This window comes from Sturnira hondurensis, unplaced genomic scaffold (assembly GCF_014824575.4).
Source record: "Sturnira hondurensis isolate 20B ecotype Veracruz unplaced genomic scaffold, ASM1482457v3 Scaffold0014384, whole genome shotgun sequence".
NCBI classification, from domain to species: Eukaryota; Metazoa; Chordata; class Mammalia; order Chiroptera; family Phyllostomidae; genus Sturnira; species Sturnira hondurensis.
The window spans coordinates 17,663,595-17,686,892 of NW_028087015.1; the positions used below are offsets into that span (position 1 = coordinate 17,663,595).

Below are 23,298 nucleotides of genomic sequence, written 5' to 3' on the forward strand. Positions count from 1 at the left end.
TGCACTTGGAAGTGCTCTTGGAACCCAACTGCCATGCTATGAGAAATACATGCTACATGGGGAGAACACATGGAGAACAACCAAGGCATTCTGGTCCACAGCTCCAGTCAACCTCCTAGCAGCAACTTCCAAACTTCTTAGGCATTCCAACCTAGTCAAGCCTACAGATAACTGCAACCCAACCAAGGCCATGTGAAACAGAAGAACAGCCCAGCTGAGCCCAGTCTCCCACAGAATTGAGAGAAATAAAACAGCTGTTGTTGCTTTAAGCTGTTGAGTTCTGGTGTGGTTTGTTATGCAGCAGTAAGAGATAGAGTAATCCTTGTTAGAATAATTTTATTGGTTGGACAGAAAGTAAATAGATGTATACTTGACAAAGGAAGATTGGGAAAAGGGAATGTAAAGCTACTGAATATCGACTACTCTTTCTAGAAACTCAACTCTAAAGGAAGTGTTTTCAGAATTCTATTAAAAAGCTTGCTAAGCACTGATCTTACAAACACTGATTGTCCTGTCCCCTAATGACAAGTGATAGGAAGTGCTAGTAGACAGAGGAGAATTTAGAGTCAGAGAACTATTTAAAATACAAAAACTTATAGAAAAAGTAAAGCTAAAAGCTGGGAATTTCATTTTTCTGAGGCTAAAGGGACAACTTGAGAGAAGTCAGGGGTAAAGTTTTTTTTTTAAAAAAAAAAAACTAAACAATATATGCATTTCCTTGACATTTCTCTAAAAAGAAACTAGCATATTTTTTCAGACTATAAGATGCACTTTTTACCACATTTTTCTTCAATTTTTTTCTATTTTCCTCCTCTAAAACCTAGGTGCATCTTATTGTGCAGACCCCAGAAGCACCTAGGAAAATGGGGGGGAAATTTGACCACAAAACATGTGGTTAAAAAAGTGCACCTTATAGTCCAAAAAATACAGTAACACAAGTCCTGACACAAAACACACATTCCATAAACTTCAAGTACAAGTAAATTTAAATCCCTTTCAAATGTGGCTAAAACCAGGAATATGCCCCATTGTTGTGACTGTTTTCTACCTTCCTTCCTGACTGAGCGGAATAAAAAGCTTTTCTCAGAGTGATCTCCCTGAGTTTGCCCTAAAGGTCTTCGGCAGCTTAAGAACACAGTGGGAAACCAGGGAAGCCAGGAATCGAGCAACAAGACAACATGGCAAATACTGGGTAGCCAAAAAGAACTTTAAAAGGTGGAGCTCCAGAATAGTTGGGCAGGCGGGAAAGAGCCTAAAGGCTTCTAAAGAAAATAGAAACTTAAATAAGGTTCTGCCTCAACTACGCATCACTGCAAGACCTAATTTTATAAGATTCCAAAGGAAAAAGTATGATTATTCTGGTGGAAGAAAGGAGAGATTAGTCCCGAAACAGAACACTAATCATTCTATTTCTACTTAACTATCACAGAGAAAAAACACTTCCAAAGCAGACTAATGTATACAAGACAAATTGCCAATGTGCCTTTATGGCACATGTTTTCAGAGCTATATTAGGCAGCATGTTAAACACAGAATATGTTCTTACATTACAGATTGTTCTGACTCCTAATGACAAGTGACAGGAAGTAAACCCAGTGCCACACACATCAAAGGCCACAGCATTGATCAGTCTCAACTTTCACTGCCTTATGCTGAGGTAACCTGGTACCAAGAGGGACTTCTTTTCCCTACCACAACAAGTCAATAATATCAAACAAATATTTAGTGATCAGATCAGTGCATTGTCAGTCTATAAACTTAAGCCTGCAGTTTTCTGGCTGCTTGGGAACGGCAGCAACAACAGTCAGATGACTTAGCTGTCCGGAGCTGGCTTGTCCAAGCTGGCCTTTGAAAGGTCCAGGGCTCTTGGAGAGGGAGAGCAGAGTGGGATTAAGAAGGCCAGAGAAAAAGTATGGATTGCTTTTGAAGAGTCACATTCAAATCGTTTTGCATTGCACAAGTGAGCACCAACTGATGAGGGTGGGTAGACTGGCCAGAAACCTATGCGATGTCCCAGGACATCGGCAACAAATCATTAAAACATTTCTGCATTTTGTTGACAAGGTATGTTACTACCACCTTGGAATTAAAGAGTGACTGATGTGCTACCTCACCAAAAACCAGGACCAGCTTTCAAGGCAGGGCAACTTCAGGCAGATAAACAAGCCCTGGTGTCCGAGTGGGGCCACAGGTTCCAGTCCCAGCTCTGCCCCGGATTGCAAGACCTTGCCTCTGTCATTGAATCTCTCAGGCTTCAGTTTCCACAGCTCCAAAATCAAAGTGTTGAACTAGGTGACAGCTAAATTCTATCCCTTCTCTAACATTTGGGCAACTTCTCATCAGTTCAAAAGTTAACAGGCCAGAGACTTGAGATTTTAAAAAACACACCTCAACGAAAACCCAATGCCATGTGTTTTCATAACAAAGCTCTGTGATTTTTTCTCACGACAAACCCATCCGCCCAATTTTTAACATGCTGACCTTTGCCTTTAACTCTGTAGAACCCAAGCCCAAGTCTACATGTCTGTATACAGACACTGAGTATGAACTACCGTATTTTGCTGTGTGCAATGCACACTTTTCATGTGCACTATACACAGGATTGTTTTATCCATGGTATGTAATCATTATAGTCATGTATAATGCACATCCTTACTTTTCCCTTAAAATTTTGGGCAAAAAAAATACACATTATACATGGCAAAATATGATACACATTTCATTTTGACTGCAGGTTGATAATCCCCAACTATGTGAGAGACCTTATCTCAGCCGTAAAAAGAAGAAACGGGAAAGGTATCTGTGAGATTATACAAAGTTAGCCAGCACAGAATTAAAATGGCATTGGCCACAGCTTTGACCCTGAACATCAACATTCAGGTGAAACAAACTTTTTAGTCATGATTTTTACCTGCACAAATGTTGAAACTCCCTCCCCCCATAGAAAGCTCAGGCCCAAGCCCTCTGACAGAAGTGGACAGAGGATGGAGCAGTCTGTATGAGGAGCTCCTTTGTGGCCGAGCAGGGACACCCACTCTGCAATCCTCATGAAGGTGTCAGACTACGTTTTGCTCTGTTCACCCTGGCTAACTGCTAGTTATCAATCTGCTGATCATCATGGCTTACTGTGCTTAGGTTTAATGGTCACAAAAGCCCTATGAAGGAGGCACTATTATCTCTACACAAGGAAATGGAGACCATGGACCTATTAACAACTTTCCCAAGAGCCCACAGGTATGTCAGTGGCTGGGCTGGGGAATCAAGCTCTGGTGGGTCCCAGGGCCAGGCCAACAAGCAAGGCATCCCAAGCAACAAAGAATTTGCATCCCTTCAAATTGATATTCCATAGACCTTTTTTTTTCTTTAAATCCACTCAAGGGTTTCTAGGGTACAGTGTAGGGAGACCCCATACATATACACTGCATGGGTTATAGGAGTTGTGGGTGGGGAGTGGAATAACATAGCACCACTTTCTGAGTTACACTGGTGGTATTTTAGTGCCAGGATGGACTGGTGTCCAGCTGGTTTCCAGGGGATATGCCCTGTGTCCAGCTCTCCCATCACACTTCTTGTCTCAGAAAATGGTAACTCCAGCCCCATCCTCAACTCCTAAAAGTATCTCCGAGGTAGGCTCCATGCTGGGTCAGCAGGGAGGCTGGGCTCCATGCTTCCCTCCTCCTCACTGCTTCCACTGAACAAGTTCACTTTTATCTACATTATACCATATACACCAGGTACCCGTAGTTTGCTTTCATACAGCAGTGTGTGGGGCAGGAAATGGGTTCTGCAGCATATATATATGCATGTGTGTGTGTGTGTGTATATACACATATATATAACCTTATAATATATATTATATATAATATGTATATAATCTTATTTGCTGTATTATATATCCTATAATCCTGTAATATATTAGTAAAATATATTATATCCTATAATATATATTATATATAATATCCTTATAGTATATCCTATAATGTGTGTGTGTATCCCTGTTTTTTAAAAAAGGTTTTTTTAGGTGACGTGGTTATTCACGCAGCAGGTCTGAATCTGGGAACGAGATCTGTTTTAATGAGGTCTGGTGCACATATTTGAGTGAATACACTCTGTTTGTTTGATTTGGGTGGTTTGTTCTTTTATGTATATATATGCATAGGGCATGTCACAAACACAGGAGAGGCAAGGGGAGCATAATATAGATTAAAATCCCCACTGGTAATAACTGTAAATAATGTGGAGTCTATGCATCACAGTTGAAACTCCTTGTCTTAAATCTCCAAAGTAGATAACCTCTGGAATTGATTTTGCTTTGCCTCTCAATATCAATCTCAAGTCTATAGACAATGAATCACCTGAAGAACAAAGAGCCCAAGGATGTGGGTTTGCTCATCTTGGGCCTGTTAGCATCACTTGGTTGATTGCATTTTCCTCAACTGTGGATGAATCGGGAAGAATCCTTGAGAAAAAAATTATTCAAAGAATATGCCTGGCTGAAATGCCTGGTTATTGGTAAAATATGTAGTTCTTCTCTTTTTTAAGGAAGCTACCCAAAAAGCCCAGGCTGGTTTAGCTCCTCTATCTTCCATATATATTACCTGATCCTCCTTATCTCCTAAACAGTAAAATAAAATGAAGATCAACTGAATCTCACCATTCCTACAAAAGTACCAGCTCCACAGGAAACAGTGTTTTCTATCATAATTTTTTGCAATTTCTCCGGTGCCCAAGACACACCTACCATGTAGTGGTAGAGCCTCCACTGATACCTAATCAGTGGATAAATTAACCCAATTAATCATTTTGCAAGTCACTCTCAAGGAACTAAGGGCTGAAGCCACTTATTTCAGCTCAATGTGAGTCCACAATTGCAGGCTCAGAACTCAGGCAACAAGCTCTAGGTCTTCGATGCTGTTGTGACTCCAGCAGAAACCAAGGCGTGAAACTCTGCCATTAGTATGGAGCAGAACTCTCTCAATTCACAGCCAGTACAACTGACCATGCTCAGCCTGCATCCCACTTAAGTGTGATGAACTAAGAACACGGAAGGGAGCAGTCGTCCTACTCAGCGCCACTGGGAGCCCTATCCACAAGGTTTACCCAATCTCCATGGCTGTCAACAAAGAGAAGCACCACCCCCACCCCCACCCCCACCCCCCCACCCCCCCNTTCGATGCTGTTGTGACTCCAGCAGAAACCAAGGCGTGAAACTCTGCCATTAGTATGGAGCAGAACTCTCTCAATTCACAGCCAGTACAACTGACCATGCTCAGCCTGCATCCCACTTAAGTGTGATGAACTAAGAACACGGAAGGGAGCAGTCATCCTACTCAGCGCCACTGGGAGCCCTATCCACAAGGTTTACCCAATCTCCATGGCTGTCAACAAAGAGAAGCACCACCCCCACCCCCACCCCCCGCTTTGTCTTCCGGCATTTTCATTTCTACCCACAGGGTTGCCCCTCCAGGAGAGGCTGCTGTGTGATGCTTCCTGGGCGTCCAAACTTGCTCTTTAAATTGGCTGGGAGAACCACAACCTAACAACCCTCTGCTCCTCAGTGCACTTTTCCCATCCTGCCTCTTCCTCCCCTCTCATCTCCCCAGGTGAAGGGCCGCAGCTGGGGAGGAAGCGCTGCACCTCTTTGGTGCACTGAGAGCACTTCGGCAAAGTGGCCTCTGGAAGGGGAAGACGCCCCAGGCTGGCTAATCCACTCGCCGCAGGTGCTACAGTGAAGCCTCCTTTATGTCACAAGAGCTGCACACACCCCCCCATTGCAGAGACAGCACTCCAACTGCGCGGGTCCCATCAATTCCCCAGTGTCCTAAGAGTAAGCTCTGGAACCTTCTGTATTCTCTCTGGAGTATTTTTCAGGGCCCCTCGATCTCTCATCATGTACTAACTCCCTTACCTGTCATTCATTCCAAGCAAATAAAGATCCCCTCTTTACCTTCTAGTACGTGTGGATGATTCACCGAAGCTGACCCCAAACGTACTGTAGGGGTTTCCCCGCCACCACAACCTCCTCTGCCTCCAACCTTCCGTCATCCAGATTCTAACCTGGACTTTGTTCTCCACATACCAGATTTCTAGACCTGATGGAGACTCGGTGGACCTTCCCATGGCCATGTACTCTATCTTCCCCCAGCCCCAAAGTGGCTGGGGGACAAAACCTGAAACAACACACTTGTGGAATTCCAAGAGCTCCTCTGGTAGCAGAGACCAAATAACCCAAGGGGCTTTCACCCCCATGATAAAGAGTATATAATATGTCACTACTCATAGTAGACAGGACACAAGGGTGAAATTCCCAAACTTCCCTTATTCGCCGCAATAAACCAGAATGCTTAAACCTGGCTCCTCACTCTAATCCCTGGGCACTTTAAAATACTGATGCCTGGGCCTCTCGCCCCCAGGAAACTCTGACTTCTCCCGTCCAGAGTGGGGGGCCTTGGCCGCACTTTTCCAGTAAGGCTCCTCGGGCAGTTCCAGGGTGCTGCGCCACCTGGAAACACCGCTCCGGAGGAGCCTGCAGTGTGCATTGACCGTGACTGAGCAGTAAGTGCTACCAGGCTCTCATGTTAGGGAGGGCCTTCATGGAGAAAGCCCAGGGATGTAAAATTTGGGCCCCTTCAACTCCAGACCTCTTGTCTTTCCCTCGTCACTACAGTGGGGCACAGAGCCCAGCACCAAGCAGTCATTCAATGAGTGAAGTCTGGAATGAGTGAAGTCTGCACTTAGCCACACTCTCTCAGGGTCTGGCGATGGTGTGATTACCACACAGGCATCTTGGGCATTCATTAACTCATCCAGGCTCAAGGGTACTCACTTGGGTCATAACAAATTGGATGTGACTCCTCCTCACTCCCCAGCTAAGGCTGATAGCCATTCACTTCCTGACACTCCAAAGAAATTGTTTTGACCTTGTATATGCAAAATGTGTTCACCCGGCTAACAGAGGGCTTTGAAAAGGCTTTGGCTCTTTTGCCAGAGAATAACAAAACTAACATCCTTTCAGCTTGCAAAAGATACCTGAAGGCAAAGGTTCTTTTTTCTGTCTTGGCTTCTACTATTCAGCCCAGGGGAACAATGGCAGCCTCCCTGCAGAGTTTCTCAGGAGAAAAGGAGTTGTACCTCCCACAGGATCAGCCCTTCTCCCTGCCTCCTCCGCCCCCCCCCCCCAGATACACACAGTTTCTGCTCCCAGGAGAGTCACTGGCGAAGCCTAGCATCTGAAATCCAATGAGTGACAGCATCCCCCCACAAAAATACATACAGCGCAGAACACGGACACCCCAACAGCAGCAGCCAGCTTGTCTCCACTTTAAAAACAGCTGCAATTAGGTGAGTTTAAGTCAAGAAGATTCTCGTAAATCCCCCAAGTTACTTTTCTTCCTAAAAGTCAACAAAGTCAACCAGCAACACTATTTATTTCAGTTTGATTTCAGAGAAGGTGGAAAATACAGAACCTGTAAGTCTGAAATCCATGTCCTTTGCATGTAAGTTGTAACTAAACATCTCCATCTGTGAGAAAAGCAGAGGGAAGGCAGATGTCATCTCTGGGGCACGTTTCTGCAGTTGAGTCGGTAAATATATACAGAATTATTTCAAGTTTTCTCATTTAAAAGAATTTGTGTTTGTTAAACAACAAAAAAATGATTTATGGCTTGACTTTTCCAGACCCATCAAGGTTAGGCACATTTGGTAGTTATTTTCATGTAATTCTGGATAAAGTCAATCATTACATTACAATAACCTAATTACAATATAGCATCACTACAGTAATAGTTGTAGACCAAGGTTAAGTACATAGAGATTTACAGTTTTTAAGTTAAGTAGCTTTGGATCTTTGCCATTGAATATTTTAGGTCTCCAAGTTGCAATTTAATACTTTGTCATATCAGTTCACTACAGAGAAAATGTACTCATTATTTACATAATATATTGCAACGTTAAAGTTATTATTCTGTTAATATCATACTTCAATGGAGTGAACAGAACCAGTGTCCTAAATATCTAAATGAAACCGCTAAAATATTTAACTTTTTCCCAAAAGTTATCTTGTGCTGGAGAAGTAACTAATTCATTAAGTATACTCAAGATTCTACCATCGATTTTAAAGTTTTAGACGTGGTGGTAAAATACAGAAAACTTTTTGGACCTGTGAAAAGTTTAATTCATTCACTTTATTGCACAAGCATAAATAAAGGTGCATTAGTGCCAAGCTCAGTGTTGAGGGGCGGCCACTTAAAAATGGAGAAAATGCCACCCCTGTTCTCCAGGGACCCACAATCCGGTGCAGGAAAGAGACATGAAAACAGATGTCATCCCACTGCAAGGCCGTGACCAGGGCTCCAGCAGATGAAAAAGTGAAGTTCTGGGAGGGCACAGAGAAGGCAGCTGTCACCTCCTCAAGTGTCAGGAGACTCCTCAAAAAATAAAAATATAGCGATTCAATCAAAAATGGGCAGAGGACATGAAGAGACCTTTCTCCAAAGAAAATATTCAGATGGCCAACACACATACAAAAAGTAATACCATTAGTCATCAGTGCAATGCAAATCAAAACCCCAGTGAGACACCACCTCACACCTGTTCGAATGGCTGTCGCCGAAAAGGCAACAAACGACAGGTGCTGTCAGAGATGGGGGGGACAGGGAACCCACCTGCGCTGTTGGTGGGACTGCAAACCGGGGCAGCCACTGTGGGGAACAGTATGGAGGGTCCTCAGAAAACTAAAAATAAATCTACCATGTGACCCAGCAACTCCACTCCTCAGTATTTATCCCAAGGAAATGAAAACACTAATTCAAAAAGACGTGTGCAGCCTTATCTTCATCACAGCATTATTTACAATTAGTTCCAATAGGCAAGATACGATAGCATGATTTACAATAGCCAATCCATGTAGCCAACTTAGATGTCCATCAATAGATGAAAGCATAAAAAAGATGCTGTATACACATATAATGGAATATTACTCAGGAACAAGAAAAATGAAATCCTGCCATTTTGGATGGCATGAATGGACTTGGCAGATATTATGCTCAGTGAAATAAATCAGAGAGAGAAAAACAAATACCGCATGATTTCACTTACATGTGAATTTTTTTTAAAAAATCAAAACGAAACAAAATCAGACTCATAGAAACAAGAACAAACCGATGGTTGCCAGAGGGGAGGAGGACAGAGGGATGGGAGAAGAAGTCCAAAGAAAGGACATACATAGTCAAGAACAGTGTGATAACTTCGCACGGCAAAACGGTTACTAGACTAAGTGCAGTGGGCACAACCCAGGATACACACACGTTGAATCACTATGTTGTACACCTAAAACTAATACTGTACACCAAATGCACTTTAATATTTTTTTAAAGAACGACTAATGCTTGCAAATAAGTTCAGGGGCTTCGCTGTAAAATACTGACTCTGGGAAGGATGCATCAGACTATAGGGCTGGGGAAGCGGAGGGTGGCTGGTGGCTCGGGGCTTAGGAAGTACAGAGACAGCGGTCCTGCCCTGTTGTGGTGAGACAGCAGACTGGAAGCCTGGGCAGAGCCATCTGGGCTTTGGGATGCGTAAAAGACACAGTGATCAAGCCCCGAGGAAGCATCGCTTTGGTTGAGCAGGGAATCCCGACAGAACCTCCATTTTCTTCTGACAATAACTGGCAGTGGAAGAGGTTTCACGTCCCTCTCTATACATTCACCTAATAAAACGCTGCTGAACTGAGCCAGGTGCTAGAGAAGCTCATTCTTCAACCTCCAGGTCTGTGACCTCGCTTCCAGGTCCTTGAACCTCCAGGTCTGTGACCTCGCTTCCAGGCTATAGAACGTGGGTGGGGGATAGTCGCACACCCCAGAAAACTCGCAGCCTGAAATCTGCCTTGACGATCTCCCATCGCCAGTGGAAGCTTGCAGGCCTCAGAGAACGCACAGCGACCAAAGCCCCTCCGTGAATGCGTTTCCCCCCACAGGCACGCACTGCCCAAGAGATGCAGCATGAGCTTCTGCAAGTAGTTATAGTGTAGGTGGCAATGTGCGGAAAAGCCTAAGGATGCAAAGCCCATTTTTTTAAAAAAATTTAAATATTAATAGGTAGCCTTATGTACTATCCAAAAAATAGGAGATAAAAAATGTTTCTCACAGTTCCATCAGTGCATCACTTTGAACTTTTTAAAAGGATTTTCCACATAGGTGTGAGATAAGGTAATCCAAGGCACATGCAAGCTTACAGACAACAGCTCCTTACCGTTAAAACGCGGGTGACGCTCTGCTTCCAGAGCTGTCTCCTACCGATCTTAAACATCACTGCGATCTGCTCAGTTTCTGGACTTTTCCAGAATGATCTCTTCTATCTCCTAGGAGACCTATGCAGCGTCCAAGAGACTTTGAAATAAAAAGTCCTCTGGAGGACCTGAAGTCCACTTTTACATTTCTAATTGGCGTATATTAGCCACCAGATACACAGAATAAAACTTAAAAGGGCACCTAGACTATTCAAGTGTTCTTTCCAGAGTCTCCCTCCTCGGGCCTCTCCTCTGTTCCTTGTGTTGTTAAGGAGATACTGTTTACATGCTGTACAGTTTAAACATGTTTCTCAATCATGTTTATCAACCAATCAAAGATTTTGAATTACTTCATTGCAACACACTTCTTCTGATGTTTGTTTAATTCTATGTACTGCCCAACAATAAGCTTGGAGTCAATAGAGATATTTGACTAATTTCTTTGAATAGTGAGAAACTTTAAACTATATTGAAATACAAATCAGAGAAGCTACAGCTTTGAATAAATTGCTCAAGAGATTCAGTCTTACTTTGTCTAAACAATTTTGTGTGCACGATTAACTGCCACCATTGTGACTAATTGTGACTAATTGTCAGATAGGCTAATTGTGACCCAAAGGAGCCATTTTCTCCCCATAAAGAACAAAAAGCTTATTTCATATGCAAATAGCAAATGATGTCCATAAATTACTTGTGTGCACACAGTCATACATACAAATAAACCGGGGTAATTTATTCTATGTGACTACACGTGGTAATCGTCCTTACTGTGAAGACATGATGGGAAATCACAGCCAATGTGATATGAGAGCTCCAGTATATATGATTTCTCTCATGGAGATGAATAAAAGGAAGAACATTTAAGGCTCAGAACTCTATTTCCACAGAGTTCAAGGTTCAGGAACTCAAATGCAATCAAGTCATCCAAGATAATCAGGAAATAGGGAACTCATATTACGATATCCTGCTAGTCAATCTCACAAGAGACTGACTTGAAAACTGGGATGCTAATTTGGTATCTGAACTTGGGAGACTCATTGATCAACAGCCACCACTAGGACAAGGCCTCCATACGTCAGGTTAACCAAGAGTCAACGGTCAGACCTAAATGCAGTAAATCCTCAGTTCACATTGTCTTTAAGCAAAATGACATACAACAAAACCAATTTCACCGCAGGCTTATTGATATAAACAGAAGTTAAATTCCTAGGGCATCTCCTCAATGCTCCTCAAAGACCCGCCGTACCGCCCCGACTGGTGTGGCTTAGTTGGGTTGGGCATCGCCCTACAAACTGAAAGACCTGCTGTTTTATTTGGTAAGCAAAGAACTAGAGTACAAGAAGTCAGAGTTTGCTCATGGGATATCTTTTAAATCAGTTTCTGGGTATTGGTAAGTGGCTGTTTTCTATTCTAATTACCCCAAAGACACGTGTCTACACTGGAAGTCATCGCCTGTGTGTGGTGTTGAAAGGTCATCAGCAAGTCCCAGGCTTTTCTCATCGTCCTGCTCAGCACATCAGTATCAACCCACAGAATCCTCTGTTGAGCACATGACCTCAGGACAGGGGTTCCCATTCCCTGTATCACTGCTCCTCTTCCTCTGGTTCCATTTAAATGGGCCGCTTCCCTGATGGCATTTTAAGCACCATCCTCATTTCATGAGCAGCCCATCGACAGCATTATCTCTTGGGGAAGAGTTTCTTTCTGGGAAGATTTCCACGGATGGCTGATGGCATTCATTTTGTGTTTGTCAGGCTTAACCATGGCTCCCTCAAGGCTTCCCAGCAAACTGCAAAGTTTTCCATCCTCTATGCTGAACACCAATCTTCTTTGGGCAAAGCAGAGGCAGTAGTTGTCATAAAGGACCTCCTTGAGGGACCCAGAGCTGAAGAAGGCTCCCTGAGAATTGTGGTTAAAAGAGCAGCAACAAAGCAAAGCACAAGCCTCAATCTGTATCTGACCACCTGCCCCCTAACTGCCTGCCTGGAATAAAATTGATGTCGGTCATTGGAGAAGAATGATCAAACCTTTACTCAGCCGAAGACTCCAGAGGGTTTTGCTGCCAGCAGCTTGTACCAGGCACCAGCCTCAGGTGGCAAGGCTCCTCCTCCAGGAACTCAAGCCCAGGAGCTCCCCAGCCCCTTCCAGGCCAAGAATATGGGCCAAACACAAATCTGAAGTCAGAGCTCATGAGCAAACAAGAGTGGGCAATGAGCATCCTATAGGCAAGAGACTTACTTCATCGGAAATCTGAGTACCTTCAAGGAAAGTTTAAAAGTCCTCTTTCTTTCGCTCACTCATTCATTCATTTACTCATTCACTGAATGTTTGTGAGTGCCTTTTAAGGGGCCAGGCACTATACTATGTACCCAACACAGAGCAGCTAATTAAAACACACTAATCAAACATTAAAAATTATTTTATGTAACTCAAATAGAGAAAATAATGCTGTCAATTGACCTTAAATACATCAATTTGAAGAGGTATCCTGAACTCACAGACATTAAAATGTGAAAAAGGTACATCTCAGAGTCAATGAAAAACCATCGTCCCTGCCTTCACTGGGGGAAGACAGTTAAAATATATATATATTTATATATATAAATATTACACACATATATGTAATNTATATATATTATATATATATAATATGATTACAAATTGTGGAAAGTGCCATAAAAAAGAAAATAGAAGCCCTGGCTGGTTTAGCTCAGTGGATTGAGCACGAGCCTGTGAGTCAGGCAATCGTGGTTCGATTCCCAGTCAGGGCACATGCCTGGGTTGCAGGCTGGTTCCCTCCAGGCGAGCCTCCAGCAGGGGGCGCATGAAAGGCAACCATACATTGATGTTTCTCTCCCTCTCTCCTTCCCTTCCCCTCTAAAGATAAATAAATAAATAAATAAAAGAAAATAGAGTACAGGCTTCCCTTGGATCTGTGCTCAGGTTTATTAGCATTTTATGATTTTATTCCACATTGTGAAATTTCCTGAACTCATCCCTACATTACAGCGAGTCACCCACTCTAGGCCTTAAAGACCTGTATGTACCACCTCGTGCCATGCAGCATCGTAGAAAAGTGCAAGTGTTGGGGTAAGACAAACCTGGATTTAATCTTAGCCCTGTCCCCTTCTAGCTGTGTGATATGAGCACTTTTGTTTCCTAAGTTCCAAATAAACCCACCCTGCCTAACAGACTTGTGATGATTTAAATATACGTAGAACTTCTGGACCTTCACAGACATCTAACAAATGAAAAATAGAACTGCATTTTTTTTGGTTTCGAAAAAAGTTCTTGGAAATAAAGAACAAATTGGCAGTGACCAGAGGTGAGGGGGTCGGGGGATAATGGGGAAGGAAGGGGAAGGGGTAACAAAGGAGAAAGAAAGGAGGACTCGTGGACACGGACAATGCGGGGGGTTGACTGTGGGAGTGGGGGGGACAGGGTAGGGGTGAGTATTGGGGAAAAGGCAAGACAACTGTGACTGAACAACAATAAATACAAAAAAATAAGTGTTTGAAAATAAAATGGTTCATCATTTCAAAAAATAGTTCTGATTACAGTTTGTGACAATATCACTGTAGGGGACAAATTTCCAAAGAATTTAACTTGACCCACAAATTCTAGTCTACAGCTGTTTGGAAATTTGGCTCTAGATTCTGAGTATGTCCCAAGAAAAAGAGTGGATCCAGGTTTTACCAGTTACCCTTTACACATCATTTATATTTTGCATGTCTAAGTGTCTTGCTGAGGCCCAGCAGAATCATATGCATTCATCAGTTTGTAAACAGTGACACAGGGGCAGCATGTGAGAATAGCAAGTGAGTACAGTGGATGAGAAAGGACCATATTTCATTCATTCCGAGTTGCAAATGTGTTTTACTTTTTACCATATTGAAATTGGGTGCATCTGATACTCAATGTCCCCTTATAACTGCTGTGGGTTGGCAGCAATCATGACAGTTGTCGTTGCCAGAGTTTGTGCAGACTCCTGCCACCTCAGGAGGCATGACAGGCCACTGCACCACACTGATATGTCAACAAACCACTAAAGATCCATTTCAGGGAGGAATGTGCGTCCTGGTTGTTTTCTGAAAATCTTCCACTGACACCTTCTGGGAAGATCAGGAAAATGCCAGCATCACAACTTACAGAGCAGGTGACAGTGGGTAGAAAGAAAATCCCAGAAGAATCATCTTCTGAAGGAGTTTTAGAAATTTCTTATCCTACTCATTGCACTTATATTTGTATGAATGCACAAGGGTGACATGTAATTTTTTAAAATCTATGTGTAAGTAGATCTTAAAGAGTTTTTCTTTTTTCTTATCACTGCAAAGAGTATAACCTAGGTTTCAAAAATTAGCACACTCAAGAAACTTACGGTTTAGCAATTAAGAGCCAATATATTTACTAATCTTACTTAAAAATAGGAATAAGATATTTCTTGTCCAGCAGCATCGTAAAAAATATTCTACCCCAGGATATTTTTTAAATGAAGTTGGAAAAGTCTTGTAAAAATTAAATTTTGTTATGAAGAGGAGAAAAACTTTACATAAAATGATTAATAGTTAAGTTTCCCTCAAATTGTAAAAGAGCTTATCAATTAAAATGAAATTTGAAGAAGGCCGAGTTTAATCGACAGCTACTTTTCTATCTTAGTGTGAATGGGACAGTGGTGAGTCTTTTATCTGATGATGGCTTAGATCAGATGAAATACAGTTTTGCTGTAACTACTGGAAACCTCTTAGAAAAGGAAGGATTTAAGTCAAGCCTTGAAGAAAGCTAAGATTCAAACAGGAAAAGGTAGGACATAATATTTAGGGAAGATATCACAAGCAAAGCATGGAGGTTGGAGTTCAAAAGAGAGCCTGCCTTATACTGAAGTTGTGAAGAAATATGGTGATTAATCTCTGAAGGTAGGCAGAGGCTGAACTGTGGGTTCAGCAACCTAAGGTAGCTGCCTGTGCAGGCATTAGGAAGTCAATGAAGAAAAAACTGATGCAAGTCTTGTTTAGGAAAATTATGTCAGTTACAGGATGGGCGGAGTGGATAAAGACTGAAGTCAGCTTTCTGGACGGAAGGAAATAAAGGATTCAATAGAGGGGTGGAAGCAGGATCACCCAAGCCAACCAAAAACAAACAACCATGCTCAATAAAAAATGGCAAATCCCCTAGTCTCACCCACCATTTTGCTACCTCTAAGCCTCTCCTATACAGTTGAAGAAGGAAGGGAAGGAATAGAAAAATGGAACAACTAGTAATGTTGGAGAGTACTGCTGTCAAAGATGATTCCATTTTGTCAAGCTTGGGGAAAGTGAAGAATCAGAATAACTCAAACAGGAATGGGGTTATCCAGAGAAAGTGCATTTTGGCAACTAGATGACGAAAGAAATCCAGACAAAGCTCTAACTCTTTACTTTTCCTATTAGTCCTTCCATCTCGAAAACATGAAAATCAGTACATGCAAGACCAAAAACAACCAGGAACCTTTTCTTTATTCTATCATAATAAAAATTTCATAATAGAGAGAAAACAACTTATATTTCATTGCGTAACTTACTGCCCATACCAAGATCTGGTCTCTCCTATTGAAGACAGCAAGGGGCAGTGACTAATACCGAGAAAGCCCACCCCACACACACCCGCTCCTGCCAACTCCCACCAACCCACGCATGCAAGCCTGCCAGAACCCAAGGCTCCAGCTGGAGAACTGAGCATCAGGGACCAAATTTCACTGTGGGATCAGCGTGAGGGCTATTTGCTGTTACCTCAGTTGTACTCATTCTTGTTAAACAAGAAAAGAAAAAAGTAGAGAGTTAGTTCACCAGCAAACGTAAGAATTCTCCCTTAACCCTGCATTTAATTCCTCTGCTTTTCTCTCGGCCTCAAACATGCAGTGGTAACCTCAAAATCTCATCCCTCTCCTATGGAAATATTTAAAGAGAAAAGTGAATCAAATGCCATTCACTATAACGTTAAGAATTATTATTTAATTCATTCAAGAGACATCTTTATTTTATTTGTTTTTTTTTATTTCAAAGTATATTTTATTGATTATGCTATTACAGGAGTCCCATTCTTTTTGTCTGCTTTATTCCCCTCCGCCCTGGCCCTCCCACCAGCATCCCCCCCTTAGTTCATGTCCACGAGTCCTACACATAAGTTCTTTGGTTTCTCCATTTCCTATACTATTCTTAATCACCCCGTCTATTTTGTACCTATTATTTATGCTTCTTATTCCCTGTACCTTTTCTCCCATTTATTCCCCTCTCCCTCACAGGGTTATTAATGAGGGCGAAAGCCCAAGGCTGGGCTTTCTCAGTATTAGTCACTGCCCCTTGCTGTCTTCAATAGGAGAGACCAGATCTCGGTAACCCTCCATGTGATCTCCATTTCTGTGATTCTGTTCCTGTTCTAATTGTTTGCTTAGTTTGTTTTTTGGTTTTGTTTTTGTTTTTAGGTTCAGTTGTGGATAGTTGTGAATTTGTTGTCATTTTATTGTTCATAGTTTTAATCTTATTATTTTTCTTAGATAAGTCCCTTTAACAGTTTCTGCAATAGGGCTTGGTGATGATGAACTCCTTTAACTTGACCTTATCTGAGGAGCACTTTATCTGCCCTTCCATTCCAAATGATAGCTTTGCTGGATAGAATAATCTTGGATGTAAGTCTTTGCCTTTCATGACTTTGAATACTTCTTTCCAGCCCCTTCTTGCCTGCAGGGTTTCTTTTGATAAATCAGCTGAGAGTCATGGGAATTCCTTGGTAGGTAACTGTCTCCTTTTCTCTTGCTGCCTTTAAGATTCTCTTCTTATCTTGAATCTTAGGTAATGTAAGATGATGTGCCTTGGTCAGTGCTTCCTTGGGTCCAACTTCTTTGGGACTCTCTGAGCCTCCTGGACTTCCTGGAAGTCTATTTCCTTTACCAGATTAGGGAAGTTCTTCTTCATTATGTTTTCAAATAAGTTTTCAATTTCTTGCTCTTCCTCTTCTCCTTCTGGCATCCCTATGATTTGGATTTTGGAATGTTTAAAGATGTCCTGGAGGATCCTAGGCCTCTCCTCATTTTTTTCGAAGCCTTGTCTCTTCATTCCGTTCTGGTTCAATGTTTATTTCTTCCTTCTGCTCCAAACCATGTTGATCTGAGTCCTGGTTTCCTTCCCTTCACTGTTAGATCCCGGTATATTTTCCTTTATTTCACTTTTCATAGCCTTCACTTTTTCCTCTATTTTGTAACCATACTCAACCATTTCTGTGAGCATCCTAATTACCAGTGTTTTGAACTCTGCATCTGATAGGTTGGCTATCTCTTCATCGCTTAGTTGTATTTTTTCCTGGGGCTTTAATCTTTTATTTCATTTGGGTCATATTTCTTTGTTTCAGCACACCTGTTACATTGTAAAGGGCAGAGCCTTAAATTTGCCAGAGCAAGACAACTCTGGCTGTATTGCGGCACTGTGTGGTGGGGAGGGATCAGAGTGGGAACAGTGCTTCTTGCTCAGCTCTCAGCTGGTTTTCAGTCACTCCCTCCCGCTATTCACAAGCAAATTCAGTCCTTCTGATGCTGATTCCAAGGTGGGTGTGTTTGCGTATTTTCTAGGACCCTGTGGGCCTCTCCAACAAACACTCTTGTTATGAAGCTGGGAGTTTCTTCCGCCACCACAAACCCTAAAGGTTTTTTTTGTTTGTTTTTTTAAAAGATTTTATTTATTTATCTTTAGAGGGGAAGGGAAGGAGAGAAGGAGAGAAGTATCAGTGTATGGTTGCCTCTCGTGAGTCCCCCACTGGGAACTGGCCTGCAACCCAGGCATGTGCCCTGACTGGGAATCGAACCGCAATCGTGTGGTTCACAGGCCCGTGCTCAATCCACTGAGCTATGCCAGCCAGGTCCTAAAGGTTTTTTCAGTCAAAGGTTTTGAGGTTTTATTTCCCCACACTGGAAGCCTCGATTGCATGGTCTGTCTCACTCCAAAGTTGTTCCTCCACACACAAACATGGAACTTCCAGTTGCCATCTCACCCACCCAGTCCTCCAGCCACCACCAAGTATCCTCTCCACTCTGGCTGCCCGTCTCCACCCCTCCTACTGCTCTGGATGAATGCTTCTTCTCTAACTCCTTGGTTGTCGGACTTCCATACAGTTCGGTTTTCTGGCAGTTCTGGTTGTTTTTTGTCGTCCTTCTTTTGGTTGTGCAAGGAGGCAAAGTGTATCTGCCTAGGCCTCTTTCCTGGCCGGAAGTAAGAGACCTATTCCAAAACCAACAGAGAGTAACTCCAGCCCAGGGCTTCTAATGTCACCCCATCAGAAACACAGTAACCAACCAACCTGTGTAACTGCATAACTCATGATACCTTAACTTTGCAATCTCCAATGTATTATTATTATCATCATAAACACAAACCCACAAAAATAATCAAAACATACTTAGAAACACCAATAGTTAGCACTCACATCCATGCCAAGGCGTCTGGCAGAAAATGAAATGCAATGATTTGTGAGGCAGAAAATCTTTTCATTATGAGAATGTGATCAGATACAGAAAATCCATTTATCTGAAACCAAGCAGTAATTTCTGGAAAGAATGTTTTATTTCTCTTTAAAAACCTGAAAGCTAGACTTGAGAAGATATCAAAAGGAGATGTTTCCATCCCGGACAAAGAATTATTTGATCACCTTAGAAAGAGAGCGGTTGGCAGATGATCAGAGTTCAAGAAGAAGCTCAGCTGCTTTGCTTTTGGTGACCTCTGACCTCCACCAATACCACAGCAAACTGTTAGAGGTCTGGGATAGATGCATCTGTCTGTCACATCTATCATATTTTGTCATGTATAATGCACACTTTTTTGCTCAAATTTTTGTGAGGAAAATAAGGATGCACATATACAAAGGTGGTACCTGAAATACCTTGTATCTATTCTTGTGTTTTGTAATTATTGGTTACATACAATTTCTTGTACCATAATATATTCAAAAATAAATGCCAAAATTTGATTATAATACAAAAAACCAAACACAAATATAAATAAATAATTTTAAAAGTTAAAAGATGTTTTCCTGAAAGCTTGTGCCAAAAGCTTGGGTGCACATTATACATGGCAAAATATGGCATATCTCTGGGTCTCTGCACTGCTCTTTAAATGAAGAACAGTCCCATTTATAACCTCATCCAGGAGCTAATTAGGTCTTTAAACCCCAAACTACCCACAGTCACAAATGAGTTACTCTGCTACCAACAATACAAAATTTATTTTGCCAAAGAAGAAAAAAATAACCCAATTTACTTACCTGGTAGTATTTTCTATACTTCACCTTTCTTAAAGACCATAACATAAGCTGTAACAAATGTCATTACCACCGACAGATTTCACAAGCCAAATCTCAAACACTACCATTTCCTTCAACAGCGAAAACATCATTTCAGAGAGCAAACACACTCCATTACCACATACATGGAAAATAAATTTGCTTTCTTGCTAACAAAACTACATTACATAGATACTATGCAGACCACGCATTCTTTCGAAGCTTCTTTAAGGATGATTTGTAATGCTTACTTCTTACCAAAACTGGCATCATGACTTTCCTGATGGAGCAGCGATAAGAAGACAGCAAATTTGCATTAATATATGCATATACATCTGATCATAAGTACATTTAATAGTTGCTTTATAATGCAGTATCTAATGCCTCCTTCTTAAAGAATTGCCAGCTGCCCGATTTTCCATCTACTAGTAACTCTGTCACAGATAACAGTGAACTTTGAGCCTTGTATTCAAAGGCAACCCACAGGTAGATTCAAACATCCAGATGAAATGATATGATTAGTTACATAAATCAACTTTCAATAATTCAAGTAAATTGTAAGTTAGGAACAGCAATGCATCTAGATATGAAAATATGAAAGCCAGGATGAGTCCAGGACTTTGAAAATGTAACTCTCACCTGGTGATTTAGTATTAGACATGAAATTAATTGGAAAAATTACTGTGTTTGAATTGGTTTAACTTTCAAGTATTATATCATTTAAAATGTGGGAAGTTTCCTGTTTAAAAGAAAACAAAGAGAGCAAAGAAATACCCTAAAAATGAAACCTGGTAGTGTGATTCCTTTCCCAGGTAGTAATATATTAATTCCATATTTTAGCTGTTGATTTAGGAAGTTCTTAAGATTTTAAGAAAATGTTTTAGTATACCTTCTTAATGTCACCAAAATAAACTACCATTCTACTTATTGAGCTTCTCTGACACACCCAACACAATCTTACTCAATTATAAGGTATAAAGAGTTTATAACCTAGCAAAGGAGATAAAACTACAACTAGTCAACAAAAAGTATGAAATTACAAGCACCTATAAAGGTACATGGGAATCCAGGCTGCTATACACATGAGTCTGTGTATAAAAAATATAGCCTTAATATGCAATAAAATTTAAAAGGTAAATACTCTTCCTAAAACTCAGTTTTTTAATTAGTCTAAATCACTTAAAGTAGGAGGAATAGCATACCTAAAAAGGAAAAGGAAAAATAAAATTAAAAAGCTAAAATAAGTCTACGATGTTTTCTTTTTATAATATAATAAATAAAGGAAAATAAGTTCCTGAGGTAAGCATTCTAAAAGTCAGCTAGAACAGGCCATGAGAAAAATGCTCTGTTTTTTTAATAGAGAGAAAGAGAGGGAGAGAGAAAAACATCTATTTCCTGTTCCACTCATTTATGCATTCATTGGTTTCTTCTTGTATGTGCCCTGACCAGGAATCAAACCCACAAACTTGGTGTATTGGAACAGCGCTCCAACCAATGGAGCTACCCAGCCAGGGCTAATCCTTTCTGCTTTTCCACTTTCTTCTTCCCCCTTTGCCAAAGCAAAGGGTTAACATGTGTATCTGCTCCAACAGAAAATTCTAGGACTGTGTCTCCCTGCTCCTTGTGAAACCACCACACATGTGTACTGTGGCTACTTCCTCCGGGAAGCCCACTGCACCTTCTGCTCTGGTTCTTCCTCACTCTCTCTCTGTCTGCTTCAATCTCCCTCCTTTCTTATCCTAAAGCCTGAAGGAAAGCCATCTCTCAGCCAAATCTGCTTCACCTCATCACCGATTTCCTTGCCATTCTGAGCACCATTTTGAAACAAACCGGGATGGAGGCATCAACATTAGGCTAAGGCAGACGGAGGGAGGGAGACCCAGTCAGGGCTCCCCTGACTGCCAGACACTAGGAAGAAGGAAACACGGTGGCCCAAGTGTTTGTTACGGAGCCATAGCAAAGAACAGAAACACAAACTGAACAGTTAATCCACTGTGCTATGTAGAGCAGTAGGAGAAACTGCTTTTTCTAAACCAGAAAATACGCAAAGCCTGAAAACAGCATCTCCTAAAGGAACTGTGAGGCAATTGGGAGTAAAAGAACTACAGTTGAAGTCAAATTTTCTCCTTTGGGGAATTATTGCATATTTCTCTTATTTTTTTTCTTAAAGAAAATTAGGTAGAAAATATTCTTAAGTTACAAAAGTCTGTCTTGCAGAAAGTTTTCCAAGCAGTAGGCAGTTGATCTAACTTTTCCCTAATTAGTTCTATCGAAACTTTGTCAACACTCAATCTCCTGAAAATCAGTTCAAAGCTCTTATTTAAATATTAAAATTTTACCTGGCTGGCGTAGCTCAGTGGATTGAGCGCAGGCCTGTGAACCAGACGATCGCAGTTCTATTTCCAGTCAGGGCACATGCCTGGGTTGCAGGCCGGTTCCTTGCAAGCTAACTACCAGCAGGGGATGCACAAAAGGCAACCAGACATTGATGTTTCTCTCCCTCTCTCCTTCCCCTCTAAAGATAAATAAATAAAATATTTTAAATAAATAAATAAATATTAAAATTTTATTCTGAAATGTAGGGAAAAGACCTAAAGGGGAGGAGCAGTCCTGGCCAAGAACACCCAACACTGAAGAAAGAAAAGGGGGGCTACCTCCTGCCCCTCCCTGAAAACCATGTCCTTGTGCAAGGACACTGCCGTGTCCACTCTCACCAACGGGGCTACCCACTGATCTCTAAACGACCTTCAGAATCCGTCTGAAATACCCTTGCTCCCCCTGCCGAAGTCCCCTGCACGTGTCCAAAACCTGCCCACTGTCTCTCCCTTCCTGAATCTCAGGGTTTCCTCCTCTGAAATTCTGTTGCTCATCCTTGGATTCTCATAGTTCTCATCTAGTAGTTCATTTCAGAGGTATCATTTGTGCTAGAATTTTTTAAACAAGGGTTTTGAATATTGTAATTAGCACATGGAGATAAATTTTCCAGTCACCTATGTGCATTTAGTAATAAACGAGCAATAACATTTCTTTTTAAGTAACGTATCTATTTTCCCTTGTTGGTTAAAAGCTCATTTCTTGTCATGCATGCTGCAATAAAAAAGAACTTCAAGGGCAGTGTTCTCCACCGTCCAAGCTTCCCCTGGCTGCATCCTCCTTCCCAGAACTTAGCCTCCTGGCAGCATTGGTGCGAGGTCCTCGGATTTCATGCTGACATCAGCTGAGGTGCTTTGAACCTGACTGAGGCTCTGGCCACAGTGCCTCCAGCATGACGTCCTCGGTCTGTTCTCCCAGGGAGTTTGCTGCCTTCCCCAATGTGTGGGCCCCACCTCAGCCATCGGGCCTCACAGATCCCCCAAAGTCCACTGTGATCACTACCCACACCCCCGTTTGAGAATCCGAACTTCTGTCCTTGGCTGTAAGGTCACTTCACCCCTTGCTGCGATGACCCCTCCTGGGAAGACCACCAGTCAGCATCATCAAGCATCTTCCAAATCCCCCACATTTGAGGACCATGCAGGATCTACGGGCTGCGGGAACCACTAAGCACTGCCTCCTGTCTGTCCTCTGTTGACATCAGCAAACCATCCCACCATTTCATTTTCTCTTGTCCCTTCCCAATATTGGCTCAAGGAGATTACATGCCCCCTCCCTCCCAGCCGACCTGAGGTCTCCACGAGTTCTCCTCCCAACCAACCCCCTCAGGCCAGACCCCA

At 42.0% G+C, this 23,298-nt stretch overlaps 1 protein-coding gene across 2 annotated transcripts in view; it reads right to left on the reverse strand.

The window, feature by feature from the left end:
- The window catches only part of DNAH5 (dynein axonemal heavy chain 5), a 210,181-nt gene extending 199,657 nt beyond the window's left edge, over window positions 1-10,524 (reverse strand). For both annotated transcript variants that reach the window (XM_037063015.1, XM_037063014.1), the window contains exon 1: window positions 10,249-10,524. In XM_037063015.1, the coding sequence (XP_036918910.1) occupies window positions 10,249-10,305 (57 nt within the window). In that variant the 5' untranslated portion in view covers window positions 10,306-10,524. The remainder of the gene's footprint in view (window positions 1-10,248) is intronic.
- Between the last annotated feature and the right edge of the window lie 12,774 nt (window positions 10,525-23,298).